The sequence below is a fragment of the Carlito syrichta genome, unplaced genomic scaffold (genome assembly GCF_000164805.1).
Source record: "Carlito syrichta isolate Samal-C Ts95f unplaced genomic scaffold, Tarsius_syrichta-2.0.1 Scaffold301636, whole genome shotgun sequence".
NCBI classification, from domain to species: domain Eukaryota; kingdom Metazoa; phylum Chordata; class Mammalia; order Primates; family Tarsiidae; genus Carlito; species Carlito syrichta.
In genome coordinates, this window is record NW_007245732.1 from 530,029 (window position 1) to 543,751 (window position 13,723).

At 38.7% G+C, this 13,723-nt stretch overlaps 1 protein-coding gene across 1 annotated transcript in view; it reads left to right on the top strand.

Annotated features, from left to right (window-relative positions):
• Positions 1–13,723, top strand: part of DGKI (diacylglycerol kinase iota) — a 237,482-nt gene that overhangs the window by 50,868 nt on the left and 172,891 nt on the right. The window contains exons 10-12 of the mRNA XM_021710904.1: positions 1,174–1,236; positions 5,970–6,043; positions 7,557–7,668. Coding sequence (XP_021566579.1) covers positions 1,174–1,236; positions 5,970–6,043; positions 7,557–7,668 — 249 coding nt within the window. The remainder of the gene's footprint in view (positions 1–1,173; positions 1,237–5,969; positions 6,044–7,556; positions 7,669–13,723) is intronic.

Sequence of the window (13,723 nt, forward strand, 5' to 3'; positions counted from 1 at the left end):
GCCAAGTTGCCCAGGCGGGTCTCGAACCTGCGGGCTCAGACAATCCACTCACCTCAGCCTTCCAAAGGCGTGGGATTACAGGCTGAGCCACTGAGCCTGGCTGCATTTCTTAAATTAATATTCAGGATCGTCTTTGAACTTTCAAGCCCTGGGACCTCATGTTAAACAAGAGAGCATGATACTCAAGGAGGAATGTGAGAAACAAACATTAAAACCCATGTAAGGAATGGAGAAATTAGGTGGGCCAAAGGATGTGTGGCAAGTATTCAGTAAGAATGTGGTTTTCATCAGGGAATGTACACATGGACATTTGAATGAGAAATTGGCAGAACAAGGGACATTTTTCATGAAAACATATATGAGATTAAAGAGGGCACATTCTTTTTCCTTCATTTTTTTTTACTCAGGCACATTCGTAAAAGTGAATGGAGAAGAAAGAGTAGGCATCCAAATTATCAGTAAAGAAAGTGTGATTTACCTTTATGCCACTGGATAGAGAGAGTTGGAACAAAAGGGGAAAAACAAGACATCCTCAGTGAAAAGATTATATTAGCACCTAATGGACAAGTAGGATGGTCAAAAACAGTAGTTAAAATAAGCTTTCACATTGACCCTCGGAACTATCTACTTCTTCACTCTCAGTCTGTGCTCTTAAATTTTTTCGTGCAACTGTAAATTATAGTTTGGAAACAAAAAGAGAGAGGTTTCAGCTTGGTGGCCACAGCAGTGCTTTACTTTGGATTCAGCAAAAAGAACTTATTTTATGTTTTCACATAATTTGAAATCATTGAAAACTGTCATATGAAAGTAAGGACAAGCTGAGCTTGGTGGCTCAGCCTGTAATCCCGTGCCTTGGGAGGCTGAGGTGAGTGGATTGCCTGAGCCCGTGGGTTCGAGATCCGCCTGGGCAACTTGGTGAGACCTCATCTCTACAATAAATCAAAAATTAGCTGGGTGTGGTAGCGCACACCTGTAGTTCCAGCTACTTGGAAGACTGAGGCGGAAGGATCGTTGGAGCCCAGCAGGTGGAGTCTGCGGTGGCCGGGAGCGGTCCCTGCACTCCATCTGGGCAACAGAGTGAGACTCCAACTCAAAAAAAAAAAAAAAAAAAAGTAAGAACTTGACATACCGTGTAATTAAGAATTTCTTTTTCTTTATTTCTTTGTGATATAGGCAGCTTTTTCTGATTTCCTACAGAGAAGTTCTAGAGATCTATCCAAACATGTTAAAGTTGTTGTAAGTATTGAATATGTTGATTCACTTCATTTGAGTATGAACATGAATGCTGCAAAAGGTAAACTCCCAAATACCAGGTTATATTTAGATCAATCACTGAACTCTTAGAACTTTAGAGAGCATTTATTGTAGTTAATTCAACCAACATTTATGAGCGCTTACTAGTTGCTGAAGATGAAGATAAATAAAAAGGTAGGTTTCACTTCTGAAGAAACTCATAGTTCAGTTGTAAAGGGCACCTAAGTCACAACAGAACAATATAATAAATGCTATTCAACTGTGTATACAATATGGTGGTGGCACAAAGGGAGAAATGACAGCTTTGACCATGATGAGGTCAGGAAGACCTTTATCAAAGAATGACGTTAGCTGGATCTTGAAGTATAAAAGGGGTGCCAAAAAATACATATTTTAAGAGATGTTATCTATGTATTACTTTTCAAAGTTGAATTAAATTACCATAGCAATATGTAGTATGATGTTCACTCAGCTGTGCTTTTGCCACTTTAATTGACTGTCCTGCCTGTCACATGGTGATGCTAGCATTCATTTAACTAACGCCATCTTTTATGCATACATCGTACTTGAAATTTGTATATGTATTTTTGGCACCACCATATATAAATAGATACCAAACAAGTACCTTTATTCCAGGGCTGTCTGAGGAGTCTCCATTTTATTTTATTTTTTTGAGTTGGAGTCTCACTCTGTCGCTCAGACTGGAGTGCAATGACCGCTCCCGGCCACCACAGCCTCACCTGCTGGGCTCCGGCGATTCTTCCGCCTCAGCCTTCCAAGTAGCTGGAACTACAGACGTGGGCTAACCACGCCCGGCTAATTTTTTGATTTATTGTAGAGATGAGGTCTCGCCAAGTTGCCCAGGTGGGTCTCAAACCCACAGGCTCAGGAAATCCGCTCATCTCGGCCTCCCAAAGCGCTAGGATTACAGGCTGAGCCACCGAGCCCAGCCAAGAGTCTCCATTTTAAAACAGTGCATCAATTTTATTGTTTTGTGGTGATTCACTCTCCAACTTGGTCAAGGCGCCTCATCACTGAATGAAATTTTTGTGCTATATTTTTTTGTGGGTCTCTGCTCCAGGTTTTGCTTGGAGACAAGGGAGAGACAAATTTATCTTTCCATAGGTGATAAATTATAATATGAAAATATAATTCGGTATTAAGAAACACATAGTGACCAAATTGGAAGAAGGGATGAGCATGATTTTGTTGCACACAGCTGTATATGTGAATGACAAAAAGAGAAAGAAACTAATGGAGGAGAAGGAATGGGAATACAGTAATGCATTTATCATGGCATAAGTTAAGAATAAGAATACGTGACAAGATGAAACAACAAAATATATACATGAAGATAGAGAAGAATATATACTCTTAAGCTAATGAGCATATAAAGAAATACAAGAAGCAAGAGAGGATACAAATTAAAACTTGTAATCCTCATTAATGCATGTGTAAGATACAAATCTCAATCTTTTAAATCAGTTGGGCCACTGGTATTAACACTGGCATTTCTTTCATTTGTCTCAGTTTTCATATAATAACAATGAAAGCAAGTGTTTTTTTTAAGGTAGAGACTCTTGAAATGGAAATGTTGCCTTCTTAAAACTAGATAGAAGAAAGACACATAGTCTGTTGAACTATGAAGATCTTTGTTTTGATAAAATTATGATTATTAAATTAAAGTGGCAACAACCTCACACCAGACTTCCTCTGTTTCTTCAGCTGCCTGCAACTTAGCCAAAATCAACTTAATCATCCCTTAGAGTAATTTTTGCATTTAGGGGCGCATCCACAGTGCGTGCCAGGAGAACCAAATGAATGTCAGTGGATTGAAATCCAGCTCTGTCCACTTCTCTGCCACTCGAGTTTCTCTCTCTTCTCTGCCTGTCTCTTACATGGGTGCTGTGCAGCAGAGACCAAAAGAAGCTTGCAGAGAGGCCCCAATCGCAGCAAATACCTAGGGAAGACTTAATATCAAACAATACTTTAAAGTGCAATATTTATAAACAGTATATCTTATGAGGAGGAAAAAACCATTAGAAACTAAGCATGAACAATTGGAATTCAGGTAGGTCGACATTTGCTAGGCATGTGACATTGAAGAAATAATTTAACCTTTTGGAAGAACTTACTGCCCTCATCTGTAGACACGGCAAGACATGTCTGTAAGCAAGCGTTGGTGACCACAAGGATATCTCTGTTTTCTTGAGCATGAGACATAAAGGGTAGAAGTTTAGCAAGAGTGATGAGATGTATATCCAACAGCAGGCCATCCTATTTATGTCGCGGGGTTAAGTCAGTGTTTTGGAATTGATAGTTAATAATCTCTCATAGAGATGTAAAATGTGTATTTGGATACAAGACCAAGAAAATACAATAACAAAAACCTACCTGCAGCATTGTTTCTGCCCCTTCCTGTATTTCCTTCTTGTTATTTGATTTATTAACATGAGCTTGTACAGAGGAATATATTTTGCATGCAAATATTTTCATTTGTGTGTGTTTGAAGTTGGGAAGAAGTGGAATAGTAACTGCTATTCTAAAGAATTGTACAGTTTAATACAGTAACAGGTAAGAAAACTTTGTAAAGCACTATACATTATACAGTGCTCATTTTTATATAATTTGATGGGTTCCTAGAGTCACTGACATGTTCCCCAGAGGAAAAAGTAGAAAGTTACAAGGTGAATTCTGTTTTAAATGCAATAATATTTAATATTTATTATACTCTTTTTCTGTAATGCAACAATAATGCTTTGCATGCTGTTGACATCATATTCAACTTTTTGGAAGTTTTAATTGCTCACACTATGCAACTTTGATAATTTAAATTGTCTACATTTTTTCTTCATTGTATTGTTGATGAAAAGAACCGAAACTCTGTAAAATATTTTAAGATGGTTTATTCCTGAGCCAAACTTGAGGACTTAAGCCCAGGTTCACCCATCCTCAGGAGGTCCTGAGAACCTGTGCCCACTGTGGCCAAATGGTGGCTTGGTATATACAATTTTAGGGTGGCAAAATTTACAAAGACCATAAATCAATACATGTGAGATTTTCATTGGCTTGCTCCAGGAAGAAGGGGCATTTTGGTGGGGGGGGCTTGCAGGTCATAGGTGATTTAAAGATTTCTTGACTAGTAATTTTGCAGTTCTTATCTAAGGGTTTGGGAAATCAGTAGTGGAGATGCTTTGTAAAGATAAGGGGATGAAAACTCCAGGTTTGTTGATATGCAGATGAAGTGGAGATGTTTTGCTGAGACAAAGGGCAGAAAGTCTCTAGGTTTGTTGAGTTTTGTAATTCACAAACAATGTCTTTTCAGGGCCATAAAATACTTTGATTTCCTTCTTTGTTATGTGATGTTATGCCAGGGTTAGGTTGGAAAACAATAACATAATAAAACCCTGTTTGGTGAGTTCTTATCGGGCAGTGACCCCAATCCTCTTGGTTAGGAATTTGGGTGGAAGAAAAAGTTCAGGTTTAGTTCTCAGTATGGTCATCTATGAACTCATTTCAAGACATCAATAAATTGGGAGATTTCATTTTCTCTTATAGTTGAAAGTACTGAAAAAAACAACTTCCATGTCTAGAATTTTGATTCCTATCTAGATTACATTGGAAAATATTTTGTTTATTTAGGATTATAAGATTTCCTGGAAACCATTTTTGAGAATGCTCTTGAAATTAGACTGTATTGAGATCAGCTGGGGAAAGACTGCAGGTGACTCAAGATAGCTTGGTCGCTTCCAAAATCATTGGACTTAAATGGAAGCTGCTCTGAAACAAATCTTTTCAAATTTGCAGGGAGCTTGGGAATGCTTTGCTCCTCTCTTCAAAAGAAAAGATAATGGAGCAATTCTGTGATTCGGTTGTGAGGAAAGCTAATATGAAAGCAGGCTTTACCTTTGACATCGAGAAGTCTATCAACATCATGACTAGAGTTTTTCTCCTTTAACTTTTGTCACCAGTGGAAAATGAGAAGGGGACATGAAAGCTTTTTCTTTAATTAGTAAGAGAATATTATTCTTTAGTAAAGTGCTCACTGATCAGGGGAGCTGCACACACAGGTCTTGAGGCCAGGCTGGCCTGATCCCCTTAAGCCCCAAGGCCATGTCCAAACTCCAGGAAGGCAGTTAATCCTGGAAGTCCAAAATCTGTAGGAGGTTAAATTTGTAAGAACAAATCGCCAATGGAGATAGTATTCAAAAAATGTTGAAAATATTATATTTAACATTTTCAAAATGAAATTATCTCAGAAAGCAAAGAATAAATGGTTATATTTGTAACGTATTTGATCAAATGACTATGATGGCGCATGCCACTGCTTTAACTTGAGACTCTATTCTTTTAATTTTTTAAAATTTTGATAAGTCTTTCATTGTTGATATTATCAACCTAAATCTCTAACAAGAGTTCAAAGTTTAGATTGACAGTATTTCCTTTGATTGTGAGACCAGAGAAAAAAAATCATTTTGGTCAGATGGCAGCCTTGTTATTATGTTGTCAAAGCAAACCAAGCTTTGTACCCTGGTCTAATAAAGCTATACTCAGAATAGACCTTCAGTAATAGTAACTGGCATTCACTTAAGCAGAGATAGGGCAAGGAGCAAGAGACTGTGGTGTATACCATTGTCAATCCAGTTATCTTTGATACTTTTTTTAGACTTGTGACTACTTCAAAACCGTTGCTTTTTCTGCTTTAATTGTTGCAGTGTGATGGAACAGATCTCACCCCCAAGATTCAGGAACTGAAGTTCCAGTGTATAGTATTTTTAAATATACCCAGGTAAGCTCTGTTCATATCGTTTTCTTAGAATGTTTTCATTTATTTCTCAAGTATTCTTCTTCCCTGCCTTCTTTACACTTTCCCCCCAAAATGATAAACTTGAATAAATTTCTGTTCTCAGTTTCCCAGAAGCTGTTAGGAAACCATCCCGTCTGAACTGAGTATGGACTTTGTTCAAAATTGTTGCCAGATTATTGCTTTAAAAAAAAAAATAGGATCAATTAGAGTCTATATTCTAGCCAGGATATCAACTCTCTTTGGTGCTATTCCATACCTCAGGAGAAAGGGATATTTAAGATAACCAGTCTCAAAATAAGCACATTATCTCAGGAGCATAAAATTAGATTCTAGGCTTTCAAGCCAAGACTTTGGGAGGGACGGATCTATAACCCTTTGTTATTTGCCCACCAAACAACTTAGACACAAAATCTGCAAACATGTTCTATTTAGACTGTGTTTAATTGAAATGAGAGTTGTATGTAAATCTTTGGCTAGGAAACCATGTCATAGTCTCCTGATTATTCTTGGCTGTGCTCAGTATAGTCAGCTAACAATCTTTTTCCCAAAATGTTTGTAGCTCTATTGAAGTAAAAGACCTGGGTACTCAGAAAGCATTGTTTATTACATTTCTTCATTATTTTTTTCTTTCATCCCTCATCTTCTCTTTTTTTTTTTTTTTTGAGTTGGAGTCTCACTCAATCGCCCAGACTGGAGTGCAGTGGCTGCTCCCAGCCACCGCAGCCTTGACCTGCTGGGCTCCGGTGATCCTTCTGCCTCAGCCTTCTGAATAGCCGGAATTACAGGCGCGCGCTACCACGCCCGGCTGATTTTTTGATTTATTGTAGAGATGAGGTCTCGCTGCCCAGGCGGGTCTCGAACCCATGGGCTCAGGCGATCCACTCACCTCAGTCTCCCAAAGGCGTGGGATTACAGGCTGAGCCACCAAGCCCGGCTCTCTTCTCTTTTTTCCTTGCTGCTCCCTCTTCACCCCTTTTTATTCTCCTTCCTGGACTTCTCTAACTTATTTTATTTTCTCTTTTCTTTTGAATCTCTCACCTTCTTCAGTGTCTTCTTCATTAACTTTCCTTTCTTCTGGGGGTACCTCTTATTTTAATTGTCTGTATAATGGTAAATATTGCCCACCCAGTTCCCCTCTTTTCTTCTGTCATGCATATCTACTCCCTCAAGACCAAATTCTGTAGCCACTGCCAACAATTCATGATATATCATAAAAAACATATAAGAGAGTGTGAGACATATTAATAAATAATGAATTAGGAGAAAGTTGGGATGCCACAGGATACTTTGGTTGTAAACTCAAGGCCCCTTTTCACAGGTTGCTAGTTTGCAGATGATAATATGTGCATTTTATTTTCCGTTGGAAGGTGTGCATCAGGAACAGAAAACTGTTCTTATATTAAATAAACACTGGGTATATCTGCAGGGTAATCCCTAATGATAGTCACAAGGAGAATAGACTGTATTTGACTCTGTCTTTAACTTTCACTTACAGATATTGTGCTGGCACAATGCCCTGGGGCAACCCAGGGGACCACCATGATTTTGAACCCCAGCGTCATGATGATGGTTATATTGAAGTTATTGGATTCACCATGGCCTCTTTGGTGAGCAACATAACTTTTATTGAAATAAAATGTATTTTAGTCACAGTCTAAGTTTATTCACTTTCACAGAACTTTAGTATAATCTCTTCTGCTTTATCAATTTATAACCTTTATGAAATATAGAATTGTTCAGGAAAAACAAGAACAAAAATTCTTCTTTTAGGTCACTGAGAAAACTGATACACATTTATTTGAACCTCTAGAATAAATGAGTATCATTTGTTAATTCTTCTCATTAATTTTCTGCCAGAATGAATATTTTTCATGCTAATTAAAAACCATTACACTGGTTGGGCTCCGTGGCTCAGCCTGTAATCCCAGCATTTTCAGAGGCCAAGGCAGGTAGATTGCCTGAGTCCGCGGGCTTGGGACCAGCCCAGGTGGCTTGGCGAGACCTTGTCTCTACAATAAATCAAAATTTAGCTGGGTGTGGTAGTGTGCACCTGTAGTTCCGGCTACTTGGAAGGCTGAGGCAGAAGGACTGCCGGAGTCCAGCAGGTCAACACTGGGGTGGCTGTGAGTGTGCCACTGCCATCCAGCCTGGGTGACAGAGTGAGACTCCAACTCAAAAAAAAAAGAAAAAAAAGAAAAAAAACCAAACCCATCATACCATAGAAACACCAAGCACTGGCATATAAGTCATAGTCTTTGATACTTTTTTGGTTGAGTGAGGACTTGAATATTTAGATAAAACTAATTATTTAGGTAAAAACAAATTATTTGTCTTGCTTACTTATGAATGAGATGGACATCTTCATTATCACAAAATACCTGAACATACAAAGACATCATTATTGTAACATTAGTGAATATTCAGTTGCTACAGTACTGTCACCTTGTATTTTAATTTTGTCTGCATTAAAAAAGTGAATTTTAATTAAAATTTTTAAAAATTCTGAATGAGGTCTGAGTTAATAAAAAATGTTTTTAAAAGTAATTTTATAATATAAGTGCTTTTTCTTTATGTTTTTGCTTTTTGGTCTCTTTTGAGTCAGGGTCTTACTCTGCTGCGCAGATTGTATCATGACTCACTCTGCCGCATGATTGTATCATGGCTCACTATAGCCTTGAACTTGGGGCTAAATTGATCTTCCTGTCTCAGCCTTCTGAATAACTGGGACTACAGGCATACAACACCACACCTGGCTAATTTTTAAAATTCTTTTTAGAGATGAGGTCTCGCTGTGTTGTCCAGGTTGGTCTCGAACTCCTGAGCTCAAACAGTCCTTCTACTTTGGCCTCCGAGAGTGCTAGCATTACAGGTGTGAACCTCTGCACCCGGCCATAAGTGTATCTTCAAGCAGATTTTATTTTATTTTACTTTATTTTATTATAAAAATGTGGGGGTTACAAGTCAGGATTAGGTACAGAAGTGATGTGTGTGCAGGTGAAGTTTGGGCCTCCAGCTGGCCCTTACTTCCACTGGTTTATGACCATTTACGCTTTGTGCTGTTACATGTCCAACCCCTGCTCCATTCCTCCCTCCTCTGGCAGTACCCCACAACTGCCCATCCCTCCCTGTGTCAAGCAGGTTTTAGCTATGCATTCTCCCTTATATTAAATGGTGTGGGGACCAATTAAAAATTATGCTTATTTTATAATGTGTAAATCAGACCACACTATCAGTTGTAAACAAATCAAAATAGGCCTCTGCTCGCCCTCTTTGGTTAGCACTTGGTTTGTGCTATATCTTATGCATGAAGGCAAGAAGGTTGTATTTCTTGTTCCAAACAAACCAAAAAACAGGTCTCTTTTCACTCATCTTGTGAATTCCAAGTGAGTCTTCCTCAATCACCTTGAATTAGTGAAGCTTAAAAGATTAATCTGTTGTGATTTTAGGGCAAGAATTTTCATCATCTGATTTTGTGGTGTTCCTTGTTAAATAAAATGATTGCTACAGTATAAAAGAATTAGCTTAGGATTGATTCCCTTTTCAGGGATGTAGCATGCATGCACCTCTTTATCGCCCATGCTTTTTATGTGTATTGTAAGTGAACACACAGCCTAGAGCAAATAGGATTAAGTCAGGAAGAATATATGCAAAGAAAACTTCTTGGAGGTGATAAAGTCATGCTTATATATGATGGAAAAATTCCTAAACTGTCCATATGTGTTTTATTCACAAATTCAGTGAGCATTTATGGAACAGTGATCATGTGCTAGAGCCTCCTGATTGTGTGGTAGAAGGCTCTCAGGGATTGTCTGAGAGATGATGATCCCTTACCTAGGTCTAGAAGACCAAGGAGAATATTCGATACTGCCTCATTGCTTTCAGGATCAAAATCTATATTCTTACCTGGCCTATGAAGTCAAGGTTCGCTCTGGCTCTCTAGCCCTCCCACTGTCATCTTTGCTTTTTGATAGCCTGACCAGTGAAGATAGGATGAAGCATCCCTTGCTTCTTCTGTACACCAAACCTTGGCACATGCTCTCCAGCTCTCTCTCAAATGTTCCCTAACTCTTTTTATTCTATGCCTTCTCAGTCTATATCTGTGTCTTATTCTTTTTTGGTCTGGATGTTTTGCTTACAATTGTCTAATTAGTATAATCTTCATTATACTAATAGTAGGATATTTAGTCTAATAATTAGTATTACACTAATTATACAGGAGCAATATGGCAGACAAACTGGGTAATTAGAGGAAAGTTGAATGGAGGGACTCTACAAATAGTGCTCTAGGTTTATGAGAGATAGAAATTTCTGAGCTGAAGATGCAAAGGCAAGCAGTGACCTGCACCAGAAGGAGAACTGCTTGTAAAGGGCCCCTGATAGGACTAATACTACAAGGAAGCAGCCAGCCAGTGATAGCCTGGCAAGGAGAGAGCCAGGGACATATGGACAGCAACTTCACTCTTCCCCTTAATCTCCAGACCCTCTCTTGGTAGTTCCATCTGGAGAAGCCAATCAGAAGATAGACAACCAGGGAGTCACTAATGCAGTCCACCTAGGTCAGCCTTCCAGGGCAGACTGGAGGGCAGCGAGGGCTGGAGGCAGCCAGGAGTGGCAAGTGGTGGACGTTCGTCTCTCCAGTGTGTTGCCAGCATGCAGCAGGAAGCTTGAGATGTGCAATTGGCGATGTGTAAATGTGACTGACTGAAATAATCTTGCCAGCAGAGGAAGAATGAGACTTGACATTCTGGAAAAGGGAAATTATGACCGCTTGGAAGTAAGAGAGGTCACAGTCCTCTGTGGGAACTCTAAGTAATTTTTAGTAGTTTAAGTATAGGTGAAAAGTGAAAGTGGCATCAGGTGGTGTTGAAGAAGCAGGCATAGGCCATATCATAGAGTGTGGCAAGGAGTCAAGTGACTGGGGAGCTAGTAAAATATGCTTTTTTTTTTTTGAGTTGGAGTCTCACTCTGTCACCCAGACTGGAGTGCAATGGCCGCTCCCGGCCACTGCAGCCTTGACCTGCTGGGCTCCGGCGATCCTTCCTCCTCAGCCTTCCAAGTAGCTGGAACTACAGATGTGCGCTACCGCGCCCGGCTAATTTTTGATTTGTTGTAGAGATGAGGTCTTTTCAAGTTGCCCAGGAGGATCTTGAACCCGCGGGCTCAGGCAATCCACTCTCCTCGGCCTCCCAAAGTGCTGAGATTACAGGCTGAGCCACCGAGCCCGGCTGTAAAATATGTTTTTAAACTAAGCATTTATTATGGGAAGATTTCAATATAAAAATAGACTATATAATGAACCCACAAGTATCATCACTCAGCCTTTATAATTATCACCTTGTCCCTGCCTACAATCTATTTCCTTATATTGATTTGGAATAAATATCAGACATTATATATGTATAATATATATCATATTTATATCATATGCATGGCATATATATCCTTTTATCCATAAATATTTCTGAATGGGTTTTTAAAAGATAAAGACTTTGTTTTATAAGCATAACCACAATAACATTGTATTATCTAAAAAATTATAATAGTACCTGAATATCTATTCAGGGTTCAAATTTCCAATTGTCTCACAAATGTCATTTGTTTTCTTATGCTTTGTTTGAATCAGGATCCAAATAAAGTTCACACATGGTACTTGGTTGATGTGACTTTTAACTCTCTATCATTCCCCCTTCACCTCTCCCACCCCACTTATTTTTTTTTTAAGAAACCAGACCATTTGTGCTGTACATTTTTTGAGTCTGTATTTTGCTGATAGGATACCTGAGGCATTTTCTTTTTAATTTTTATATTTTTCCCTATTTACATTGGTGGTTGTATCTAGACACACCAGGGGCATTTTTTCCCTCAAAACTACTTTTCTAAGTAGTGTTTTCTTTATCTAAAAGAAGTTAGTAATACCTAATTGTCTTTCTCTTTTTTAAATATTAGCAGTATTGATTGTCAATGTCAATGCAGCAATCACTAGGGGTTGCAAAATAGTGATATTCTAATTCTATCTTTATTTATTGACTGAATTCCTTTTTTCTCCTTCCTTCCTTCCTTCCTTCCTTCCTTCCTTCCTTCCTTCCTTCCTTCCTTTCTTTCTTTCTTTCTGTGGGGGGATGGGGATTCAGCTGCTCTGTCACCCAGGTTGGAGTGCAGTGGCACAGATCATGGCTTATTGCAACCTTGACTTCTGGGGCTCAGGTGATCCTTTCTGCCTCAGCCTCCCAAGTAGCTGACTATAGATGTGTGCCACCATGCCTGGCTACTTTTAAAAATTTTTTGTAGAGACAAGGTCTCACTGTATTGTCCAGGCTGGTCTCAAACTCCTGGGCTCAAGGGATCTTCCTACCTCAACCTACCAAAGTGCTGAGATGATCAAGTATGAGCTGTTATGCCCTGCTTGGACTAGGTCTATAAAGAGAAATTTCAAATATAATTTGACTGCTTAGTTCTATAGTTCCATAGTAGAAAAGACTGAATAAGTAATTCTTTTTCTTTCTTTATACTTTTCAAAATACTGAATTGGTTCACTAACATCCTCCAGTGGTAGTTGTGGTTTTACAACGGTCTTTTGGACACTTTTCCCATCAAGGGTTTGGGTCCATGTTCCCTCCCCTGGAACCTCATTGGGCTTGTGAGTAATCAGTCTTTTCCCTTTAGTTTGGGGCAAATTTCAGACATTATATATGTGTAATATGTCACATATGCATCATATGCATGGCATATATATCCATAAATATTTCTGAAAGAGTTTTTAAAAGATAAAGACTTTGTTTTATAAGCATAACCATAGACTGGGTGCAGTGGCTCAAGCCTGTAATTCCATCACTTTGGGAGGCTGAGGTGAGGGGATTGCCTGAACCCACTGGTTTGAGAACAGCCTGGTCAACTTGATGAGACCTCATCTCTACAATAAATCAAAAAATTAGCTGGGTGTGGTAGCACATGCCTGCAGTTCCGGCTACTTGGAAGACTGAGATGGAAGGATTACCTGAGCCCAGCAGGTTGATGCTGTGGTGGCTGTGAGCGTGCCACTACACTCCAGTCTGGGTGACAGAGTGAGACTCCAACTCAAAAAAATAAAAATAAAAAAAAACATAACCATAATAACATTATATTATCTAAAAAAATTAAAATAATAGTACCTGAATATCTACTCAGGGCTCAAATTTCCAATTGACTCACCAATGTCTTTTGTTTTCTTATGCTTTGTTTGAATCAGGATCCAAATAAAGTTCACACATTGTGTATGAAATATGAATATAATATATGTGTATATATTATGTGTATAACATGTCATATGTTTGTGTGTGTATACTTTGATGAGTCAAGTACAGTGGAAGTGATACTGTGTGACTCCTGAGTCTGAGTCATAAAAGGCCCATGAAGTGAATGGGAATTTCAAGCAAGAGTGATGGTCTCTAATGAATAGAAATTTTGTAAATTCAAGGTAACATTTATTTTTTTAACTTAAGTTTAATATTTTTTATTAAATTTTATTTTATTATAGAGATGTGGGTACAAGTGAGGATTAACTACATAAATAGGCTGCATGCAGGTGAAATTTGGGCTTCTAACTGGCCCTCGCTCCCCCTGTAGTGGACCAGGTATCCTTTGTGTTGCAGGGTAATACTTATTTAAAATGTCTCTCTGCTTTTA